We start from the raw sequence: 25,885 nt of genomic DNA, 5'->3' as shown, positions 1-25,885 counted from the left end.
TTAAAAACATGTTTACTACCTAATGAATAATTAAATGGTGAAGCGCTAACTAAAAATAAATATATACACAAATAATAAACGTGTACTGATATTAAACACACAGTGCTCTGATCCAAAGCGGATCCAATCAAGTGCAAAACTTGTGAAACTCACAGGAATCTCCTGTGACTGTGAATACTTGTATATCAATATAAATCCCCCCTTGTCCCTACAACAGGGACTATATTGTGATAAATAAATAGTGATCCCTTATAACAAAAGGGAAAAACACTCAAATTGTGTTTAGTGACATAGTAAAGTAAATAAATAATGAACCAAATATCAAAAGAATTGTGATCAACCATACATATAACAAATGAAAAATCTCACATAATGTCCAATTAACATATATTTGTGATCTTCAAAAAACACAAATCATGCAGGTGATGAAGTCAACTAGTGGTTTCCACTCTTGTGCCAAATCCTCAAAACAGCAGAAATGCCCCCTCACCTCCAAACCGTGACCCCAAGGGCCAACTCCCTTTTTAGGATCACCCCAATGATCCTTAAGGATACTATCTCGTCACAGGGGAAGATGTCGTATATGCTCCCTTCAGCAGTATCACTTACTCCTCTCAGGTTCCTTTCAGGTAATGGTACCGCAATACAGCTCACTCTCCACTCTCTCCACTCAGGGTCCTGTGGCACAACAGCTGAGATGCTCTTAGTGCTGAAGATACAAAGATTCAGGGAGGGGTCCTATCTTGACGCCTTGAAACAAAAAGTTTTGCCTATAGTTCTACTTTAAAGAAACCTTTTCCTCCTACTTGTCGAAATTATTACTATTATTATCAGTACCATACATCTTAACAATCATTAATCAAGTTCCATCATCTTAATCCTGCTCTTTAAAAATACAAATGGGTCAGCAAATTCCATCTAAACAAGACATGAAAAACACCATATGGAATGTAGCATAAAAAGACATATTGTTTCCACACGTTCTCAATTCCCAGGAGAAGGAAGTAATTGCATTCATAGTAATAAGTATTTTTTTCAAAGTTCATACAAACTGGAATCCTGGTGTTTAAAGTAAAAATCCCCAAAAAGTCCCCTGCACAGCTTAGAAAATGTATCTCCACCTATTTCTGCCTTTACAATATTCTCTATACCCTGTATCTTTAAAGAATTTACATCTGAATTATGTATGGCAATAAAATTTTTTTTTACCATTCATTGTTTTACCCAAATTAGGTTCTTTGAAATGAAAAATTAAGTGAATAGATCAACATACACTTGCAACCTTTTGTCACGGGACTACTTATTTTGTAGCAGGCTGTTCTACCACCAGATAGCATGCTCTGAAACTAAGATAATTGCATTGGTTACATGTATTCTCTATTTTTATTGTTACATTGTATTAGATTTTTTTTGTGATGTAGCACAATATACATTCCAGTACAAATGTTGTGAAAATTATTTACACAATAAAAATGTTTTTAATTATATACTGTATATATGTTTTGCACAATGAAAGTGAATATGTTAACGTGGGATTAGTTAAAGCGGAGTTCCACTCACCCTGTCAAAAAATAAAAGTCAGCAGCTACAAAAACTGTAGCTGCTGAGTTTTAAAAAAACAGCCACTCACCTGTCCCTCGGTGTGTCCCCCGCAGCCCGTTTCACAGGCTGTCCTGTATTCCAGGAGGGTGGCATCTTCAGTGTGGGCACCCGGCTGTGACAGCTTGCGGCTTCAGAGCCAGGTACCCACTGCGCATGCGCGTCCCAAAAGACTACAGGGAGGGAGGACACCTTCCGCTTCCCTTTGGGGGGCGGGTACCCGAATTTGACAGGTACCCGCTCCCCTCAAAGGTGCCAATCCTTAATGGGGAGCGGGGGAGCAGTCCTTAAAGCGGAACTTCCCCTTTTGGGTGGAGCTCCGCTTTAATGTTTCTATGCAATGGTGTATGGGTAGTGGATTTGTCATTGTTTAAGAAAGTGCTGTGTCTAGCTTGAAACAAGTCAGAATAGAACCTTTGAATACAAGACAAAAGATTTCTAAAGCACTAGGCTTTTCTATATAGAGTAAATTTGGAGGTCCTCCTTGTCCGCATACTTGTTCTGAGTAATTGAATTAACGTTTTCAAGCCAAAAAGACATAATGATAGTCTGGTAACTGGCAGAATAAGAAGTCAGAGATAGACATGTCTCTCTCTGGAAAGGTTTCCTCCCCATTAAGGGCTCATTCACACTATTAGCATTTTTTCACAATGGATAAATGCAGGTTTTCTATGTACCCCGCTCACACTGCAGAACTGGAGTGATGTGCGTTGCAGTATACAAAAAAATACATGTGCTGCACTTTTATACCATATACTTTTAGGTGTTGTTACCTTTACCTTGTGTGCTAGATGCTTTTCTTTATACTTGTTTCCAGAGCTCGCCTATACACAATATATTTGCATTAAAAAAATACAGAATGTCTGCATTTTTCCATACTGCACTGAATAGCACCACATGAGCACAGTTCCATCAATAAAGTGTCACTACCACACTTAAAATAAATGTAAAAAAGAGAGAGAAAGAGAGAGAGAGAAAAACAAGCTGGCCCTGCACTGGCCTGCATGGTTAAACACTGCATTTTGCCATGCAGTCTAATGTGACTGTAGCTTTAAACCTATATGTTACGATCACATGCGGTAAAATGTGTCTTTCAAAACATTTCACCCCAACGCACATACTGTGGTGTGTCAGTGTGGTGTGGGGAGTCCCAGTGCACTGATACAATGCACCTCCAACCGACACGTTGCGGCAAACCACAAGACATGGTAATACACATACTGGGAAGGGGGTAAAAAAACTAAAGTGTTATTGCTGACAAAAAGAATAATTGTCATAGCAAAAGCATCATCAGTAAGCACTAATATAAAACATTTTATCTATGAAAGCAGCTTGAAAAATGTTACCTGATGGGGTGTCTCTTTAATGTTACCTACTTGGTGCTCTGCTGGAGGAAAGTACCAGGATGAAATAAAACTGGGGCAAAGTAGGAGGAAGAGTAGGGATGATTAAAAGTAGAATGGTCACAAAATAAACTACCAAATGTATTCCTGCAAATCTTAGATATATTGAAATAAATGGAGAATCTTACCAAAAAGTCTCCAGTTACCACTAATGCTTTGTTGCTACTTAGCTGTCCTGATTGAGACTCTCTCATCAAATTGTTCTCCATACTATGTAAGCCGTTTTCTAGCAAGTACCTGAATAATGACAATATTGGAGTTTAGTGCAGTGTGCATATAGAGAACAAAGGAAAATATGAGCGACATGAAGGCAGGGAAGAATTGGAAGACTACATATAAATGCAACAGAGGCAGAGAACAACTGAATAGTGCTAGGAACATATTTGTAGAAAGAGGAACAAACAACTCTTGGGTACAGCAACTCATAGGGGCTGATTTCCTAAAACTGTAGAGTGAAATATCTGGTGTAGCTCTTCATGGTAGCCAATCAGCTTTTAACTTCTGTTTGTTCAATTAAGCTGTGACAATAAAACCTGGAAGTTGATTGGTGTTTAGGCAGAGCTGCACCAGGTTTTGCACTTTCCAGTCTTAGTAAATCAACCCCAGACTGTCTATTCAACCTTGATCTTGAATTTTGTACCACAAAAGGTAATACTCCAGACTTTTATTTATATGGATTTTAACCACTTCAATACCTGGCACTTTCACTCCCTTCCTACCTAGGCCAATTTTCACCTTTCAAAGCTGTCATACTTTGAATGACAATTGCACGGTCATGCAACACTGTACCCAAATTACATTTGTATAATTTTTTTGAGACAGATAAAGCTTTTGCTGCTATTTTGTGAGACAGAGCTTTTTATGGTATTTAATCACCACTGGGTTTTTTGTTATTTGCTAAACATACGCTAAAAGATCAAACAATTTGAAAAAAAAAATGTTTTTCTTAGTTTCTGTTATAAAATGTTGCAAAAAAAGTAATTTTTTCTTTCACTGGTGTGCTGATGAGGCTGTACAGATAAATCGTGATAGGCAGCACTGATGGGCACTGATAGGCTGCACTAATGGGCAGTGATAGGCAGCACTCAGTGTAAGTGTCCCGTCAGAATTGCCGGTTACCGGCTCTCCTTTTCTCACACTGTGACAGTGCATGAAGAAAGGAATACTGATAACCAGCAAGGTTGTTTACATGTGATCAGCTGTGATTGGACACATCTGATCACATGGTAAAGGGCTGCTGTGATTGGCCTTTTAGCACAATCTGTGATCATTTGTCCAAAGGACACAGCAATCACAGAGCGTGTCGCATACACGCCCCAGGGGGTGGGCAGGGAACATTGTTCTTGGAGGACATCCATGGATGCTCTCTCAGAACTGGACAACCATGCTGTAGTCGTCTTTTGCTATAGCACAGTCAGAAACAAGTTAAAGTATATATAGACCCTCACCTTTTAAAACATGCAAAGAAAACCAAATACTTTTCCATACAAGTACATGGTACAGCAGACACGTCAGGAACATGAAATGTTGGGTTTACATATTCCTTAAGTGTTACAGGTTTGTTACAACTGAGAAAGCTACAATTAATTGTTTTGCATCACTGGACTGCCTCAAAGCTGCTTACATGAAACTGTAATCTGAGGTTTGGTTGACATTAGTGCAATTTTAGATGTGATTTCAGTTGCGCAGGATCAGGACAATGGAAATCAGATTGTTTTCAATGGTGTCCGTTCATATCAATGCAACTTAGCATGGCACAATTTTAGAAATAGGTCTTATATGGGGGGTGCTCGTGAGCAGTGAACCAAGATGGCTGCGTGTTAATCTCGCTCCTCACCGCTCAGACACATCCACCATCTCCTCACACACCTGGAGGGTGCAAACCTCTTTTCTCTACCCAGACAAGGCCTGGTAAACCCCCAGAGCACCTGATGGGGAAAAAAGATGGTCACTACCTGGGCTTCCTGTGCCCAGAAATTGGATCAGACTGCAGACAAGGCCTTCCTGCCAGACGCCTTCTTTGAAGCCTCGACTTTGATCCCAGATCCTTTTGCAATTGCACTCTCTGGGGAATCTAACCAGCTCCTTGATTGGATCAAGGGCCCTGAAGGGACCCCAGAGCCTCCACAACCAGCACTGCAGGATACAGACCTACTGCTCCGCTTCAAGGCCCTGCTGCAACGGAACTATTGATCACCAGAGAATGGACACTGCAGCCTCTGTCATGGAGAACCATGAACAGGATTTGTAAGACCTTCATATAGAGCTGGAAGCGGAACTCTTGTGCTTTGGGGACTATGAGAACAGATCTTTTAGAGGTAACTTGGGCCTCCGGGGTATCCCTGAGACTGTTACTGACCTTACCTCCACAACTATTTGCTGACCTAGCCCCTCCATCATTTTAAAGCACAGGCAGATGAAACCGTATACACCCACGCTGCTGAACCACCAAATACACTACCAGTGGGGCTTTCCATTTAAACCGACTTTCTCCTATCAAGGCCATACCCACATCCTACACTCTCTTGATGAAGCCAAGACCATCCTGGAATCTCTCTGTCTCCTACCATCCAGTGAGTCCACTTGGTCTCCAGCTGGATCTTCACCTCCCCGGTCACCTCATGGGAGAAGGCGAAGGACCGCAATACCCAGGCAATGGCCAGCTCCTCCAGAGATGACCCAAGCTGAACCACCAGATTAGCTATCTGGATCCTTGTTCCTGCTGCGGACAGTACCCTTTCCTGTTGGTAGACACTCACCGGTTGTGGCCGGGGGGTTATTTCCCCTCCTTTTGGTTTATGTTTCTGATTTGTGACATTGTTGGACTCCTTGGCCCGTGTCCCTGCACCTCACATGGTCGAATTGCAGGACACTGAGTAATCCCACCATCAACATGTTGGGCTCACAAGACCTAACCTCCCATGATTCATGACCCTTAAAGTGGTTGTAAATTCTGTTTTTTTAATTTTACCTACAGGTAAGATTATAATAAAGCTTACCTGTAGGTACAATTAATATCTCCTAAACGTGCACCATTTAGGAGATATTCTCTCTTCATTTAATCCAGCGCATGCACTCTGAAGGAACGACATACCTGTTCCGTTCCTTCAGAGCTGTGTGTCATGACCTGGGACTCCTGTGTGCACGGGAATGACATCATCGTGGTCCAGCCTGTCAGAATGCTGGAGCTCGCAAACCCGAAAGGTAGAAGGGTGAAGATGGAAGCCTGTACAGTGGTGACAGCATGCCTCTGGAGGGCTTCCTTTTAGTTCCTTTTAGCTTCCTAAGTTTTACATAATGTGCTAGTATGCAATGCATACTAGCACATTATGTCTTTACCTTGCAGGGGACTTTTTTTATTTTATAATGGACGCGGTTTACTACCATTTTAACACCATTTCAGTAGACGACCTCACCTATGGACCTAGTTTTGTTTTTTTGTGTGTGCCTATGAGAACAGGACTACTCTTTTTGTGCTATATTTGGCTAGTTCTATGCTCTCTCCTATGCCTCCAGGTGCACACAGCTTATTTTTCACAAGGGATCTTTCCCAGTGAACCTATGGACTGATTGCCTGGATCTCTTTCCTGTTTAAATGTTTGACATGGGGCCCACACATTTGGTTTGTGTCAGGGATCTCCACGATCCCCGCAGCGATGGTCCCGACGCAGGCGCAGTGCGCCGCCCTGTGCAGGGACTCGGGCACTAGGTCCGGGCCGGCCGCGGCGTTCGAGTTCGCACATGCGCAGTAGAAGCCGCGGATGCCCGCTGGGCACCAATGGCAGCGCAGGGCGGGATATTTAAATGGCCCTGAGCTGTCATTCAGTGCCTTCTGGTCTTACCTGCATCCTGTATCCTGCGAACCTGTACCTAGTAAGTTGTTTGACCCGGATTGTTCTTGACCTGCTGATTTCTGCTGCCCAGACCCTTGCTTTGCCTGACCTCTCTTCTGAATGCCCCTCATTAGATCTGACCTGCTGTTGCTGACCTGGCGTGTGACCCGACGATTCTCTGCCCGCTCCCTTGTACCATACCGTCCTCTATGTTACCGACTCGGCCTGTCTGACTTCGCACTTGCTCAGCCATCCATCCATCCCATCGGGGTCACCCAACCTCCTCATATCAGGCTCTCCCCTGTTAGAGCCCCTGGCAAACACCCCTACCACTGACGGGTGTGCTCAGTAGTGGCGACCTGGTCTCGGGGTACTCCAAGTCCATCCCCACCATCAGGGGCTCTGGTGAACAAGTACCCTGGGGCTTAGATTCCGCGCTCTGGGCATGCCTGACCAGTGGAGAGCTAGTGGTGCCGCTAGGCGGTCCCTCACAGTTTGCTACCTTCTCATTCCCCCTATTAGTATCCCCCCTGCCTCCCCCTTTCTCTTCCCCCCTCACCATCCCCCCCCACTCTCGCTCCCCCCCCTTCCTCTACCCTCCCTTAACCCCCCCCTTCCCTTACCTCCTTCCTGTCAGTCTCCCCCTCTCTTCCTCCCATTCCCCATCTCCTCCCCCCCCCCTTTTCCCTTCCCATCTTGCAACCCTTCCTCTACCTTCTCCCCCAGTCCCTTACATTAAATTGCTCTCAGAAATTCATGCCCCTACATTCGTTCTGACTGCTATAGCCTTACCTGTGGGCCTACTACAAAGCATTAGATAGCTATTGTATTTGATGTTGTTTTCCCGGACTCTGGCCTCCGGACTCAAGCCCCAGCTGGGCAAGTTTACTTAATTGTACAAGTTTTCATTTGGGTTACGTTATGTTATTATCTGAGCTGTTTACCTTTATTGTTCAACTCTCCATGCCCATACATTAGTCTCTACATGGAGGCTGGGGTTTCCTCAATCTCATTTTTCTTCACTCTTTTTCCGCAACAAACCTGTATGCTCCTACTAGAGCTGGCAGAACTCCTCTCCCGCCTCCATCAGCATTCCCCCCAGGTATATCAAAGTTTTTTTTTCTATTTAACTAAGCCATGTGTCCAGCGGTGCTTTACCCCTACAACAGACATCCTACATTCTGGGATATGGTCCAAAAAAGTCTTAAAAGATCCATCAATGATATCAAATAGACAAAAGGATTCTTCACTTTCTCAATCCACAGTCATGTGATAGTAATCAAACACCTTTGAGCTTTCAACAGATTGACAATCTATTGAAAGCTCAAAGGTGTTTGATTACTATCACATGGCTGTGGATTGAGAAAGTGAAGAATACTTTTGTCTATTTGATATCATAAAGCGCATTTCCATGTGCTCTGAGGTGAGAGTTCTGTGAGCACTGAGGTGGCACTATATGTTATGTGCACTATTTTACGTGATGGTGTTTGGGATATCAAACACATGAATTATGGAAGAATCTTTATTACAAATTGATTGATTTTACATATATGGACTCATTATGGACGTTTTATTCAGCTATGTCACTCTTATTTTTTGTAGCTATTATTTAGCAACGCTACATCACTTATTTATTTTTAATCTACCTTCTACTTCGCTTCTGCTCCAGAGAAGCACTGGGGAGTGCTGATAGCGTTCTGTTGTAACCTTCTATTTCAGTGTAATAAGGAACTGGCAGTCCCTACTGGCTGCTATCGGCTACTTCAGGGAACACTTAATGGGCAGGAAACCACCCTGGTTTCCTATTACACCCCAAAAGGTTCCAAAACAAATTATTTTCTCACCTTTTGCAAGTGGTTGCACAACACACCAAAGGAACATTAATCCTTATGGGGGATAGCAATGTCACCTTAGATTCTTCATTAGACAGATGCTTCGCTCCCGAAGCAGTCTCAGCTCATGATTTAACTTTGGAAGCCCAGATGTGGACCCTCCTTCAGTCTCATGGCCTGCTGGATGTCTGGAGGGAACTCCATCCCAGGGGTTGTGAATATACTTTTTCCTCAAACCTGCATTATAGCTTTTGTAGAATTGACCACGTCTTTATGCATTTACGTTGTGTTTCCCTGGTTGATGCAATCACCATATCTGCCTCTCCTTAGTCAGATCATGATCCCATCATTTTTTTCTCTCACACTTTCAAGCCTCACCTGCCCTCCTTTGCAGTGGAGGCTCAACGAATCCCTTCTCACCTCTAAAGATTCCTGTTCCTTTTAAAGATTCAGTCTCACATCTAATAATGTCAGCTCTGTCTCCTCAGCAGTAACTCTGTGGGAGGCCCACAAGAGTATCTCCGGGGCTAATTGATTCAGCTAGCTTCCGAGGGGAAGCGAGCAAGAATACAGCGATTCAAAGAACTATCCAAACAATTTGCCTTGGTGGATGAAGTATGGAAGTCCCATCCTACGACCTCCAATCGGGAAAGGCATGACTCCTTAGCGGCGGAGCTAGACTTGAAAAGGCCCTCAGATTGGCCAAGAACAAGTTATATACTGTACCTGTGCAAACAAACTGGATACAATGCTGGCCAGGAAACTAAATGCAGCGAGACACGCTTACACCCTTATTCGGTTGCGTACAGCTAAGGGAGACTTAACATCGGACCCTACTAAGATTTCCTCCTCCTTTGCTAACTTCCTATCTTCATTATATGACAAACCAGCTTCCTTTTTGGTTGACCTTGCAGATCAATTTTTCCAAGGCCTTTGCCTCCCCTCTCTTGCCAAGACCACCCAGGAGACTCTGAATGCCAATATCTCTGATTTAGAGGTGGCCCGGGCCATTAAATCCATTCATGCCTCAAAGACCCCTGCTCCCAATGGCTTCTCGGGCCTTTACTATCAGAAATTTATATCCATTTTAACTCCACACCTGACTTCATATTTTAATGCCCTGAAGCAAGGCTCCCTGCCCTACTTAGACTCTTTACGGGCACATGTAACTATGATTCCCAAATCTTCCGAGAACACATTTGATCCCCAAGCTATCGTGCTAATTTCTTTATTGAATGAAGCTGTTAAGATCCTGGGAAAAATTCTGAGTTTCCGCATCCATAGGTACCTGCATTCTCTGATTCACAGGGACCAGGTAGATTTTATGCCCGGCTGCCAAGCAAGTGACAATATGAAAGGTGATTCACTTGATCCATCTATTGAACCAACACAAGATCTCAGGCTTCCTTCTATCCCTTGACATTTAAAAAACCTTTGACTCTCTCTTTCTTGGGATTATTGACGCTATGTCCTGGGGAGATGGAGCTTTGGGGCTTAGCATGGATCACGACTCTCTACTCTTCTCCCACAGCTCGGGTCAAATATGCTGGCCACCTCTCAGCCCCATATACCGAGGCACGAGGCAGGGATGCCCACTGTCTCCAGTCTTATTCAATCTAGCACTCGAACCTCTGGCCATAGCGCTTAGGGAGAACCCTAATATCTCTCTGGTCAGCTATGCAGGCATGCATTACAAAGTGAACCCATTTGCAGATGACTCACTCTTGACTAACTAACCCTCTCACCACCCTCCTTAATTTGCAGCTCCTCGTCTCACGTTTTTCTGAACGGTTGGGTCTTTGTATAAATCCCCAGAAAATGACAGCACTGAATATCTCCTTGTTTTCCTCTACACCTTGCACCTCCAGATATACTTTTCATATCATTGGGCCACTTCTTCTCTGGATTATCTAGGGGTCAAGGTTACTCCTTCCTATTCTACCCTTTTTGCAACCAACTACTACCCACTTTTGAAAGCTATCACCACTCTCATGCAATCTTGTCAGTTCCCCTCCTTATTGTGGATTGGTTGCATCCACGCGGTCCAAATGACCATACTCCCTAAAGTCTTATACTACTTTAGAACCCTTCTGGTCCAAGTACCCTCCTTTTACCTGCACCTTATGCAGTGAAGAATCCTCTCCTTTATTTGGGCCTTTAGGCGCCCCAGAGTCTCACGCTGCACCCTATACACCCACAGACTGCATGGATGGTTCGAGGTCCCTAATATCTCCAAATATTACATGGCAGCACAAATTTCCCACCTCACCCTACTTCATGTTACAACAGGTATCCCTCTTTGGGTCCTCTTAGAGCTCCCTAATTGTGCTTCGATCCCCATGACTGTTCTTCTCTGGTTCCCCCATAGGCTCCGCCCTTCGCCACTTAGTCTCCTCATGCTCCACAGCTTGCGACTTTGGGACTTGGACCATTACTCAGGCAATCTTATGTCCCCCTTCCTGCCCCTTCTACCTCTATTTAATAATCCCCTTTTCCCTCCAGGTTTAGAACAGCCAAGTACATTCTCGTGGTGGTCATCCCATGGCTTTACGCAGGACACCCTCTGTCTCGTTTGAAGTGGTGAAGGGCAAACTGACCTCTCTTATAATAAATTAAAAGATGTTAAGCATTCTGCATGACTCCCATGCCAAACTCTTGAAAGTTTGGACCCCTTGGTGGTCATATGTCCTACCCACTTTGCAGCTGGCTAGCTTTGGCTGCCTTTAATTGTGGATACTGACCAAGCCTGCTCCCTTTCCTCCTTCTCTCCTTCAGTGCCATTCCCGCTAGAATCTTTTTCTTCCACCTCTCTCTATTCCCCCTACCAGGATTGGCATGCCGGTTCACTACTCTCCCCCTTCCTATACTTTACTTTTCTTATTTTTCTTGGTATATCCCTGGACCCTTGGGCCCAGGGAACACGTGTAGACCAACGACTTTGTTTGTGTTGTCGCCCATTAGCAAACTTAACATAAAAAATTTTTGCACACCAATTCGCTCATGCTTACTTAACTCAACTATTGTTGTATTCCCCCTGCATGGGTGATCTACTGTATGTTTTATCTTTGCTGCAACAATAAAACTTATTGTACCAAAAATAGGTCCTGTATTCTACTTTGGTGTAATTTCAGAAGTCACACTACTTAATCGCACTGATCAGATCAAAATTGGATTGCAGTAACATGAACCTAGCCTTAGGGTTGTTAAAGGGCCAACATATTTAAAACCATTGTGTTCTGATAATAGTATGCGGTTAAAACATATTATTCCAGAGACCATTCTCCCCAATCTACTGGCAGAATAGTCAACTACAGTCAGTTGTCTAACGTTAAAATTAATTTGCAGAAGTTGGAAGCCCTATCACATATGATCAACTAGCTAATTTTAAATCTACTTTTGCCTTTAAATGGATGGATAACTAAATCAACCACATAGGAACCAAAATACCCTATCTACCTCAAAACTTTCTGAAACTAACTTTTCCCCCTCCTGGTCTGGGTGCAATGCAGTTTTTAAAATTATTGTACTTCCTCACCTACTCTACCTCTACCAGACAATCCATATATTGATCCCAAACACATTCCTAAGTGCTTTCCGTGGGCCCACAAATCACTGAGGATTGATTACAAGCTTCTTTCCTATTCCAAATTGCATAGATGTATTGGCTTCCCAGATACCACCAAATATTACCAAGCAACACATTTAGACAGGATTATAGATTGGTATGGACATTATCAGAATATACAATAGATTGCATTAGAACAAGAATGTATTGCCCCACTTGGCTAATGAAAACGCATACCAGACACTTAGATCAGCATCCCACCATTGGACCTACTCTGAAAATGGAGACTGCTGCTAACCTTTTATCCTTCCAGACCAACAAATCACAGATATGACCCCAATATTTAGTAACCCAGATTTTAAACCAGGCAATACTGGTAAACAGCTTTTAACTCTCTTATGGATCTGAAAACAGGTTCAAATACTTCTGATCATATAAAAAATATCCTCCCACTCTCTGAACTGCAGACATTTTTAGTTCTCTATTTAAGTTGGTGACCCTACACATCCAACAATTCTTGATTAATTCTTGCTCTGTCTACAGTGTTTAAGAACGTGTGCTGAAACTGGGATCCTACCTCTCTCTGTATTGCAAATCTCTGCTCCTGATTGTTTACCCAGAGCACTATTCTCTGCATTTTCAGCCAAAATGGGAAAGGGACCTAGGCATTCAGTTCACTCTAGATCAGTAATAACATGGATAAATACCCCATACAGAGTGACAAACTGTAAGGGCATATAATAGGCTCCTATGTGCCACATCTCATAATATTAAGTAGAATTAACCAAAGAAAAAATAAAAAAGGCCAATTGCAGACTTTAGAAGCACTGCAACAAATATATCTTTAAAATCACTTTATTGTAGAAATGTAGACCATTACATAGCAATCACATACATATTACTCCACTAGGAATGCATAACCCCCAAAAGAGGGGTAGAGTATTCTATGCCGTTTACAAAACTCGTCAAAAAATGATCAAAATTGACATAAATGTACAGTATCCCGGCAAAGGTATCAGAAGACATAAATCGAATGTTGATATGGGTAATCACTTGATAGTTACTCTGTAGCAGGAGTGGACTGACAACTCATGGGGCCCCCAGGCAATAGGGGATTATGGGGCCTCTGTGTCCTTGATCAAACTCAAAAAAGCCTATGAAAAAGGTACCAGGGGCATGTCATGGGGCCCCCTACTGACCCCGGGCCCTTGGGCAGTGACTGAGTTTCCAAATGGTCAGTCCGCCCCTGCTCTGTAGTTACTCGACATGTTTTGCGACAGTATCGCTTCTTCAGGAGTTACTACATAGAGAAAAGGATTGAATCTAAGTATAACACAAATCTATCTCTCAACCCCCCACCTCACCCCCTCAGGTTCTGCCTGAATCACACACCTACTGAGCGACATATAAGACTGGATGTTGCTCCACTTCCTTAAACTGAACCTCTCCAAAACCGAGTTTCTTGTCTTCCCCCCAGACCGGACACCACCCCCCATTGACTTCTCCATCACATCCAACAACGCCACCATCAAACCCGCCCCGCAGGCCAGAGTACTTGGTGTCATTCTGGACTCCAACCTATCCTTCCAGCCCCAAGTCCAATCTTTAACAAACTCGTGCAGACTCCACCTCCGCAACATCGTCAAAATACGCACGTTCCTAACCCCAGAAAACACTAAACAGCTCATCCACTCCCTCATCATATCACGACTCGACTACTGCAACTCCCTCCTCACTGGCCTGCCTCGCCGCTGGCTAACCCCGCTTCAGTCGATCCTGAATACGGCTGCCAGACTCATTCACCTTTCCAACCGCTCCGTTTCTGCCACCCCCCTCTGCCAATCCCTCCACTGGCTTCCGATTGCGCAACGGATCAAATTCAAAATCCTAACACTGACGTACAAAGCTGTCCACCATTCTGCCCCAAACTACATCACTGACCTAATATCCAAGTACCGCCCAGCACGCACACTCCTCTCTTCACAAGACCTCTTTCTCTCTAGTTCCCTGGTCTCCTCCTCCCATGCTCGCCTCCAGGACTTCTCCAGGGTGTCACCCATCCTCTGGAGCTCCCTGCCCCAACCCATCAGATTATCACCTACTCTCCTCTCCTTTAGGCGCACCCTGAAAACCCATCTCTTCAGGGAAGCCTACCCCACCCCTTGCTAACTTGCCGACCTCCTCCACTCTTCCTACCACTCCATCCCCCACAGCTATCTCCTCCTGTACCACTATCCCCTCCCTCATAGATTGTAAGCTCGAAAGAGCAGGGCCCTCAATCCCTTCATGTTTTGCATTGTATTGGTTTTGTTCGGTCACATGTTCTGTCCCCCGTTGTAATGTACAGCGCTGAGCGAACTATTGGCGCTTTATAAATACTGTATAATAATAATAATAATAATAATAATAATAAATAACATGGTGTCACTTAATATAAACTTATTTGTTAATGATATAAATTCAAAAATACCTTGAGGTATCAGTTACGGAGCAGAAAGTGTGTCGGGATAAATGATGGTAACGCATGGAGCAACCACGTGTCAGGCAAGTCAGCAGGGGGATTCCACAGGAATGAAACACCACTTGGTAGTCCCTATAGAGGGAGGGTTTTTTCTCGAAATCTAAAAGAGGTATATAGATCATAGAATACATACATCTCTTCCCCAATCCAGATAACAATATAATAAGGGACAAAAAATATGTTGTGCTACCCTTCCAAAGATATAGGCTGTAAGATTGATGTGAGCATCGATTTTAAAGCCCAAAAAGCCACTTGAAAATATTCACTAAAGTGAAAAAATGTAGAAAGATATATGAAGGCCTCAAAGATATCCACTCAGCCACAATGATTGCTAAGAAGCATACTGTATAAAACCTACAAAAATCCAGAGAAGGGGGAAGGGAAAAAGATAAAAAATAAATAATAAATTATTAGGGAAGATATTTAAACCTGTAACCATTATATTAGAGCTAGCCAATATAGAGACCACTCCAATATCAATTAGTAAAAATGAATTACCAAACAGTGTACTAACCTTGTTACACTACAGGCAAGGATGGAGCAACAGGGAGAATAGGGCCAATATAATACACTACCTCAATTCCACAAAGTAAGAATCAACCCAGGCAATTGGGGTAGTAAAGCCAGCACATCTCTGTAAATACAAGAACCACATAGGTCCAAAACTAGGTAAACAATGGCTAAAGAGAACAGTGTCTCAAAAGTATATATAAATAGTATGTAGTATATAGTATATAATATACAATATATACACTGCCATACCTAAACTTGAAGATCCAGTTCACGGCCAGTATCACCCTGAACACCTACTGTAGTGAGGCCCACAAAAGGTACTGCCAGAGAATGGTATGGGGGTGTCTGATGGAGGAGCCAAACACTCTCTGTCCTGCTGTAACTACAGGACCGGTTGATGCGTCTCCCTCTTATGGAATCCCAATGTGGGAGATCAAAAGCGCCGGGAAATGGCGCGTGACGTCATCACGCCCGGCCAGGGATGGCCACACATGCGCAGAGCGGCACACCCCCACCGCCAGAAGGGGCGGGGGAATGTCGCAAGCAACCGCCACCAGATGTGGGGTGGCCAAACGTCGCCGCGTAGCGGACTGGGTCCACCCGCAATACTGCGGGACAACCAAGGCCCAAGTAACACGGCGCCACCGGCCACCTGTTGACCAAGGCCATAGAAACGGTGGTGCCCCATGACAACACCCCTTGGCCAGACCTTCAATTCCATACCACAACCGACCCCCTGGGGACAGGAAGCACGGATGGGGAGGGATTGAGAGAAGGGGAAAGGGAATGAGAATGGAGGAAAGGAAGGAAAGGACAAGGAAAGAGGGGAGGGGTAGGACAATGCCAAGGGGTATCCCAGCCACATCATATCTGCGAAAGGTGACATACAACATAAAACAGTGATGCAAGATAAAAAATTAAACTGGTATGATTATAACAATTGGTAGATGGTTCAGCCAATTGATAGCCAACATATATGAATATGCATAGGTAAATAGATACACAAACTGACACATAGAAATCACACACATCAAAAAAAGATACAGAAAGGAGAATTCATTAAAACCAAAACCTCCAGAATATCATGAATCATACCCAAGATCTTAAAGGAATGGTTTATAGGACACATTTTCATTAATGCCTGGCAAAATCGTAGCATTTACCCATTCTGTCCAAAAAACTTCCTTTTGTAAGATGCATTTATCCCAGTTACCACCTCTAAGGTCTTTGGGAATAACTTCAAGGACCGTAAAGGAGATCATACTGGTATCAAATCTATGATAAAGATCCAGGTATCTACTAACTGGGGTAACCATTTTTCCGTTTACAAAATAGTAGATATGATCATTAATTCTAGACCGTAGCTTCCCCTATAGGGACTACCAAGTGGTGTTTCATTCCTGTGGGATACCCCTGCTGAGTTGCCTGACACGTGGTTGCTCCATGCCTTACCATCATTTATCCCGACACACTTTCTGCTCTGTAACTGATATCTCAATGTATTTTTGAATTTATATAATTAACAAATAAGTTTATACTATGTGACATCATGTTATACTTATATTCAATCCTTTTCTCTATGTAGTAACTCCTGAAGAAGCGATACTGTCGTGAAACATGTCGAGTAACTGCAGAGTAACTATCAAGTGATTACCCATATCGACATTCGATTTATGTCTTTTGATACCTTTACTGGGATACGGTACACTTGTGTCAATTTTGATAATTTTTGACGAGTTTTGTAAACAGCATAGAATACTCTACTCCCCTTTTGGGGGTCTTGCATTCTTAGCGGAGTAATATGTATGTGATTGCCATGTAATGGTCTACATTTCTACAATAAAGTGATTTTAAAGATATCTTTGTTGCAGTGCCTCTAAAGTCCGCAATGGGTTTTTTTTTTGTTTCATTCTACTCCAGATGAGAGCAAAAATACTATGCATTTTGCACATCATTCTTTGTTCTATGCTAAATTCTAGAAGTCTGGATATAAAATTACTACATTGTACCAAAGGTCTTACATAAATGCTATCAAATCCCCAAGGTTTGTTTGAGATTTAGGAAAAAAGAGCTCATTCTTGCATCTCTAGTGTTTGCTAAAAGTGAGGCCCTTCTGCAGACAAGTGCACAAAAAAAACACATATAAGCTGACCAACCTTGACCTGAGCAACAACCCAGCCGCCTATCTTCTCCACTCAAATCACCTTCCTATATAACAGTATCTCTTCTGAGAGGCCTATCCTGCCCCCACCTAACAACTGTACTTTTATTTTCTCCATCAGCTCATCCCCCACAGTTATTACCTTTTGTATCTCGTAACCATCCCTTTTAGATTGTAAAAATAGGTAAAAGTGAGCGCTAATCCTAGTAAGCTGCTGTGCATTCAAGGTAACCAACAGAAATCCTTAATTAAAATGAAAGCTAAAATAGTGGTTCTTTCTCTGATGATGTGCGTGGCACGTAACGCGTAAGGAGGAGCCTACTCACTCCGTCGGAGCATCGTGGAGCTCCGGCGTCCATTTCTCTATAGGGACGGTTAGTCCTTTTGCTCAATTCAACAATTTTTACTTCCCTGGATGCATCGTTATTTTACTGAATCAAATTGTTTCCTAATCCTACTACACTATGGGCATTCTTCTGTTTCTGACCCCTTATGGGGAGTATCATTTCCTTTAGATGCCCAGTACCCTGTGTATCCAGAGAGGGAGCCTCCAGTCTTAGCCTGTGAGAGCTGCACCCATCCATCCCTAAAGGGGAACTCTGGACACCCCTGGAGTATCAGCAATAAAGTTCCTGGACCCTTACCATCCCGAGAGGGAGCCTGTTCCATCTCTTGGCCCAGATGTCCACCTATTGACACCAGGATATATTATACAATGCACATTAATAGTGCACGTCCGGTGAGTGCACATTTCTCTTATTAACACAAGACACAAGCACCGGTTTGAAGTTGTGGGACTTTTTTTTCTCCATTACTATAGTCACTTCTGGGGATATTTGCAGATCTATAATTCATAAAACTTTATATCATTGAATACATATTAGCTATCTCATATGTGATCATTTGTACTTATTTGGCATAACATATTTATATGTACCTGCTTCTTATCCTATTGTCCAGTTGTTAACATTTATCATTTATTTAGACATTTTAATTACCTTTATTAGCGCTACACTATTTTATCTTTCATCCCTTTTATATTGTATCGTTTGCCTTCATGTTGTAAAGCGCTGCATAAACGGTTGGCTCTATATAAATGCTGTATAATAATAATAATGATTGATTTACTAAATGCAGCTAGGGCTGCGATCCCATGTGCTGGAGACAGGAATCATCCCCATCCACACAATTACAGCTCAAGAGGTTCACTGAAATCCATCACAAGGAGGATGTGAAAGCATCTCAGAGCCAACCCAATGATATATTTCGCCACAACTGGATTTACTGGGTGGACTTGGCATATTCCAAGGAGTATAAAAACCTGATAAATGGACAATCTGTGGGTTTTCTCCTCTTCTATCTTTTCTTTCTATTCTCTCTTTTGGGTACAGTATTTGCTTATTAAAAAATGTACAGATGGATGGTCCAATATGTCAATAGAAAAACTACAATTTAATTTTGGGTCTCAAATGACTACTTGATCATTGTTTTGCTTTTATACTATGGTTTTGTCCGTCTTGTTATGCTTTCTGTCATTGTCTGGGCAACACTGTATTGTTCACATGAAATATCTGTGACATTCCTTTCTGATCTTTAAATAAAAAATGTACAAAAAAATTTATGATAGTATTCAGTATATTAATTTGTTTTTATTTCACATTCCTTAAAGTGATTGAAACCCCTCACCTTGTAAAACAATCCATTCAGTTTAAAACAGAAATTAAAGGCAAACCATTTGTGTTCAGATATAAAAAAACATTATAAATACCCCTTTCCCCCTTTTTTATAAGTGACCACATAACCTCTGTTCTCAGCTGCAAAATTGCTGGGAGAGGGGAAACAGCATAACAATTACAGTATCTTCCCAGTGAAAGGCTGTGCATGTCAGCAGAAGTCTGATCATTGGAGGAGAGCAGGCTCTGTTCCAGCACAGTTAGAGAACTGACCATGGTGTATTGTCCTGTTTATTGTGGTCAGTTATTAATAGGAAAGCAGAGGGACTAACAGGAATGCCAGGGATTTCGTACAAAGGAAGCAATACAAAGAGAACAGGATACTTTTTCATATGAGTACATGGGACAGCAGGCACATATCAAGAATATGAAATGTTGGGTTTACATATTCTTTAAAGTGATTGTAAAGGCTGGAACCAGCACCTTAAAGGGTCCTGCACTGTACACACAAAACTACACCCACCACCATCACTACCACTGACCTCCTAACTAAAGAAGAGTATGCAGCTGCTCAGGGCTGTACACATGGCAGAAATTAAACTACATGTCACATTTGGTGGCCAGTACCACCAACAAGCACAACCAATTTAGGTGTACTGAGCTGTGTCACAACTGCCCTGCAACTGTTTGCAATACACATGGTTGCAGTGCAGTGGCTTGGCCTCTTTAGGGTTAAAACAGGCGGTGAAGAAGCGACATAACTCCACCTCACAGCCTGTCAAACACCCTATGAAAAAGAGAAACATTGCGCATTGCTTTTTAGAAGGACAGTAAGGGCTGCCACACATGAAAATGAGCCCTCAGAGCATACAGATGTGAGTGCTGTAATCTAATGTGAAAGAAAAACTAAAACAAAATAAATAGAAGTAGCAGCCTACTGGCTACCAAGGGTATATCTGCAATTTACAACATACTGTAGGAGGTTTTTAAAAATGATCTTTTTTTTACCTTATTTCTGTCTCTTCCACAATCTGCATGTCACTTGAAATAAGGTTACAGGAATATGCGATGTTCACTGCTGTCTCTGCAACAATACAAGGGTATTATTTATTAGGATGAAATAAAACTAAACATTACTAAGCTACAGTATTATTACAGGTATTTATGTAGTGCCATCAAATTGCACAGTGCTTTAAACACACACACACACACACACACACACACACACACACACACACACACACACACACACACACAGTATATTCACATCAGTCCCTAACTCTCAAGGAGCTTAAAAGCCAAGGTCCCTAACTCACATATACTAGGGCCAGTTTAGATTGGGGCCAATAACCTACCACAGGGAGAATATGCAAACTCCAGGCAGGTAGTGTCATGGTTGGGATTCAAACGGATGACCCCAATGCTGCTAGGCAGAAGTTCTAACCACTTAGTTGCTGTGCTACACAGTATTTGCAAACTGTTCATCATAAATGTCTCTTGCTTAAATGATAAAGTCAAGGTTTAGTCTACAATGTGTTTGGGGAGAAGAGAGGAGGTTGTGTTGTGAGGAGAGGAATTGAAGAAGTGCACAGAGAGCTCCATAGGACTTACTGTGGTAGCTTTTGTTGATATATTCCATGTGGTTCAAAACTTCAGCCAACCACCATCTACTACGCACGAATCATGCTTAACCAAGGTGTTCGGGTACCACCCCGAAGTGTTTGGATAAATATTTAAACAAGGGGAGTGCTGCCTTGGCTGCAAATATAGGATCTTGCTTTTCAAGGAAAATTGTGTAGAGCAACGATGGGACCATCTGGTAAACCATCATGCCAAAAGCCAAAGGCTCAAAGAGAGCAACACAGTCTTCAGAGTTTGGAAAGCCTTCGATAAGCAGAGATAGCAAACCCCTTGGGAGCGTACTGCTCATAGTGAAAGTGCAGGAGGCAGAGAAAGTGGAGAAAGTGTGCCCCTCAGAGAACTTTTACCTAGAGAGATTGAGCTCCACCCTCCAGAGTCCCCAAGACTGGGGACAAGCAGAGATGTGAACTGCACCTAGAACATGCCACCTGAAGTGATCATTCAAGAAGCATACAGGGTAAACCCTGTGATAAAAGTGTGCTTCGCAAAAAACGGGTACATAGCATAGTGAAATCCTCAGAAAACATGCTGCCCACAGTGAGAGCCCCTACAACCATGAAACTGTCCTCCATAAAGAAAGTGTTGCCAGCAGCAAAAGTGCCCACTGTAAACAGCAACCTGATCAGTCAGGAACACAAGTACTAAGAACTTGTTAGATGTCACTGGACCTGTTAATAAGAAGAAATCCACCTTCACCAGTTTGGTGAGAGAAGTGTGCATGGAGTATTGTGGTGGCATGCTAGTCAAATTGCAAGGTATGGCGATCATGGCATTGCAAGATAAAACTGAAGCCTTTCTAGGGAGACCCTTTTAAGAGTCTCAGCTCTGCTGCCTGCATGCCAAAAGGCCATACTGTTTGTTCAGGACATGCAGCTGGCTTAGAGGTTTCGAGGGGCACAGGACTAAACTTGGGGTAAGGGCCCCACTCTTGCCTCAAGGCCTTCAAAAGTTTAAAGTGTAAAGACTAAAGTCGTTTTTCTACTTTAATTACGAGTTAAGAAAACCAAATCTGAAGGTCAACATCCTTGTCTTAATTATTCACCTAGAACTTTACCAAGCCAAAGTCTCAATCTCTCAAGCAATACACCATGGAACTCAGTTGAGATGCCATACCTTGTTTATCACCAGTGAGCATCCAAATCTTAATGTTTCCATTTCTCAAGAGCTGAATTGTCTGAGGAACTTCGTTCTGCAATTTATCTTCAATGGCAGTGGCTCCAAGTAGCTGAAAGAGTGACATTTTTTTCCTACAGATCATGTAGATGAATATGAAATATTTACATGTAGACAAAGGTACTTCACTTTTGTTACATTTGAAGAATTATTCCTAATGCAGTATGCATGAACACACATTTTTGTCCCATCCTGGATAAAGATGCAGAGATAGTCAGTGTTATCATTGATGTGGTTTGTAGTTCGTAACAGTTCAAAGCATGACACATGTTCAGAATTCAGTAGTTGTTTTTAGTAGCAAATGTGAGGCTGATAAATATTCCCCCAGTGCTCTCCAGAGTGCTGAACTGCATTTGTTACTCTTGTTCAGATCTTTAACTGTTCGTTAAAATTGCAGTAAATGTATTATCTTTTGTTAACAAAAGTAAAAATGTCCCTGTTCCAGAATATGTAGGTTTGTAAAGCTCCTGTGGCAAAGTGCATGGGAAAAGATGGTGTGAGTGGAGAGCACAGTAGATAATGAAAGAGGTGCCCCAGAGATAGGGGCTGGAGACATTATGACCAAGGGGTGAGGTGGGTGTGAAGTGGTTTCTGTGACCATGTGGAGAGCTGGATGGAAGGAGGTGCAGTGACCCTGGGAGGGAGGTGGCAGGGCAGCAGTGGGACCATGTGGTGAGGTTTGCAGGAGAGGGATGAGGTGGCAGTAGAGGAGCGCTATGAACTTGGAGTATAGTGGTTGATGTGAGGTGGATAGCAAATGGGCACTGTGAGTGGATGCAGTGGATGGAAGGGCTGCACTGTGACAGTGGGGTGAGGTTGGAGAAAGGCCATCACTAAGAGGAGTTGAGGTGCTGGTGGTGATGGGGAAGAAGGGTACTGTGATGGGTGGGGGCAAGGTGGATGGAAGAGGTATGCTGTTGTGGGGGAATGGGGAACAAGTGATCTGGAGGGGGAGAAAGGCAGGTGGGAGGGAGTGTGCTGTGGCTGGGGGGGGGGGGATGATTACATGGCAGGGATGGGGGTGCTGCTTGCTGTGCAGAGAAACCAGAGCCTGACCTGGTGTGAAGGAGCAGAAGAAAGTGTTGAGCATTCAGAGGCCATAGCTGTCACTATGTAGGCACTGGTGGGCTGCACTGTGTGTGTCCTACCAGCATTCAAGTGTACAATCCCAATGCACATGTTCCTGCGTTAAAAATGGCTGTGTGTATAAGTGGGTGCACATAAGTGGGTGCTGCAGCGACCGTCGGCTGGAACTGAACAGAATCAGCAAGGGAGAATGTCACCAGCACACCGAGGATCACCAATATGGGTCCAAAAGTTTTAATGAATGATCACATAGTTACAGCAAGGCAACGTTTCGGAGTCTCGCAGGACCCCTTCATCATGCATGAGACAAGGCAACGTTTCGAAGTCTTGCAGGACCCCTTTATCAGGCATGTGATGTCACATGCCTGATGAAGTGGTCCTGCGAGACTCCGAAACGTTGCCTTGCTGTAACTATGTGATCGTTCATTAAAACTTTTGGCCCCATATTGGTGATCCTTGGTGTGCTGGTGACATTCTCCCTTTCTACTAGCATTGCCACATGGGAGGGCTGAAAGAGAAGCCAAAGTGTTAGGTGTTCTCTATTTCTACTCCCTGTGTGGTATGTGTCTTTTTCTGATCCCCCAGTGGCAAAATGGAGGTAGGATAATTTTGTACATACAACCTATCTGAAAAATAGATTTTAGGGTTCAAATTTAATGTGCAATAGGCTTGGTTCATAAAAATATTAGCACAGGACATGGATTAAGTGTGCTGTCTTTTTTTAAAAAGAAGGATACATATCCTGTGTTAGCTTTGTGAATTCAGCTTTGGATACCAATTGATGATCCTCTTCAGTGATGTACCCAGGATCCCTAATAGAGGAACAAGAGTTCCACCCTCCAAACTTCCCAGGCATTGGAAAAAAATATTCCCAGTTATGAAATGTGTACAGGGAATCTGGGGAATGTGTTTGTCTGAGATTTCCTATGACATCACTGGCACATACACCATATTTAGTATGGTGGATGGGTCACAGTGCCCATCTGAAAGAGCCCTTAAAGCAAAACTAAAGTCCACTATACTCACCTCCACTCCAGCGATGCAGGCTCCTTCTCCGGCATCAACATCTTCACTTGGTCATCCTTCAGGTTTGGCATCTTTTAATTGTTTGAAGTTTGTGAGCTGGCATATTAGAAGGTTTTACAGCATAACAGACATAAACATACACATTCACATGCATGTGCAAAATTCAGCTTGAGCTACAGAGCTCTGTGAGCAACTGTCTTTTTTTTTTTTTAATCAAAGGACATAAGGAAAGACTGTAAAAGTAAAAAGGACAATGCAAAATACCTATATGCAATATTTAATATTTACCGGTACATGATTAAAAATAAAGATAATTAGAGCTTATTCACACAGGGGCATGGATCTGTACACCCTTGCAGAGGGCCGTGCTAACTGCCTGGGAATCAGATGTGATCGGAGCATCTTCACAAATCTTTACACACATCCTTGAGTATACATCTGTGTGGAAATAAAGTTCAACTTTGAACGCAGTCTCTCTTGCATTCATAGCCATGCATCAGTCCTGTACAGATGTACATGGATATATGTGGGAATATCCATGTGCCTCCCAGACAGATAAACATAGCCCTCTACATGGGTGAACTAATAAATGCACCTGTAGGAATGAACTATTATACTATAGTATAATTTTACATAAAAGCAGTTGCTACACGGGGCAAAAACTGGTGTAGTCCCCCAATACTGGACTGTTCACAACATTGTGAACTGTCATTTCAGTCATAGTGCCTTGATGCACCATAGCCTGTGTATCATTTCAGTTACTTGCTGTTACCTGTAGATTTTTTTCCATGTCTTCATATACTTGTCCAAGATTATCCTCGCGATTCTGAAGTGTTATAGAGGCTTCATGGTGCTTTGCATCCCACATCCTATATTCATGTTCTTCCACCTCTTTATATGCCAAACAGAGCGTTCTCAGAGTCTCTTCAGAAAAGACCTAGGAGTACAGAGACAAAATGGAATTTAATCTTTGTAGTGCTTATGTCACAAATACATTTTTACTGAACAAATGGAGAATATTCCTGTCCTCTGATGCTTTCTTAAATGGCACTCTCTGTGTGGATTCTACTCAAATATAAAATCATGTTAGTTTAAAGAGAACTTTTTCCCTGGTTAATGCAAGTTAATAATGCCTAAATCCAGCCAAAATGTTTTTTAATTTTATTTTGTGCACAGTAGGGAAGAGTCAGGGGCGGACTGACAACTCTTGGGCAATAGGGGATCATGAGGCCCCTGTGTCCTTGGCCAAACTCAAAAAAGCCTATGAAAAAGGTACCATGGGCATCTCATGGGGCCCCCTACTGACCCCGGGCCCTCGGGCAGTGCCCGAGTTTCCAAATGGTCAGTCTGCCCCTGGGAAGAGTTAAATCTTATGGGAAGTTTTAAATGTGTGTGTCACTGTGAAAGAGACTTCCACTTATAGTTCTGTCTGACACTCATCACCTTGATAGGAAGTAAGCACAGCCAACAGCATTTGCGTCTTGGTGGTGGGATTGCAGACTGGACAATGCTGTACAGTGAATTCATAAAGTATTCACATCCCCTTCACTTTTTTCAATTTTGCTATGTTGCAGCCTGAAACTCCAGTTGTTTAATCACTTGCCTACCGGGCTTTTTTACCCCCTTCCTGTCTGTGTCTCCGCTTACACTCAAGCCACACCCACAAAACACCCCACCTATATATTACAGCTCAGCTGCATAAAAAGGGCATTAAAAATTATTTTAAAAATAATAAAACAATGGGGGGGGGGGTCCCCCTTCCATTCATACTAAGCCCTTCAGGTCTCTTATGGATTTTGAGGGGAACACCCACGCCAAAATTAAAAAACAAACGTCAATCACGATGCCCGCAGCCGCCT

The 25,885-nt window shown here is 42.9% G+C and overlaps 1 protein-coding gene across 1 annotated transcript in view; it reads right to left on the bottom strand.

The window, feature by feature from the left end:
* The window catches only part of LOC149451389 (phospholipid-transporting ATPase IC-like), a 162,168-nt gene that overhangs the window by 40,972 nt on the left and 95,311 nt on the right, over positions 1 to 25,885 (bottom strand). The window contains exons 18-21 of the mRNA XM_089690727.1: positions 24,799 to 24,963; positions 21,855 to 21,966; positions 20,109 to 20,184; positions 3,131 to 3,239 (exon numbers count right to left, since the gene is read on the bottom strand). Coding sequence (XP_089546853.1) covers positions 3,131 to 3,239; positions 20,109 to 20,184; positions 21,855 to 21,966; positions 24,799 to 24,963 — 462 coding nt within the window. The remainder of the gene's footprint in view (positions 1 to 3,130; positions 3,240 to 20,108; positions 20,185 to 21,854; positions 21,967 to 24,798; positions 24,964 to 25,885) is intronic.

This window comes from Staurois parvus, unplaced genomic scaffold (genome assembly GCF_062004578.1).
Source record: "Staurois parvus isolate SC_StPar_1 unplaced genomic scaffold, SC_StPar_1.0 ptg000541l, whole genome shotgun sequence".
Classification (NCBI taxonomy): domain Eukaryota; kingdom Metazoa; phylum Chordata; class Amphibia; order Anura; family Ranidae; genus Staurois; species Staurois parvus.
Note: the sequence above shows the minus strand (reverse complement) of the source record. Positions and strands in the feature narration are given on the sequence as shown.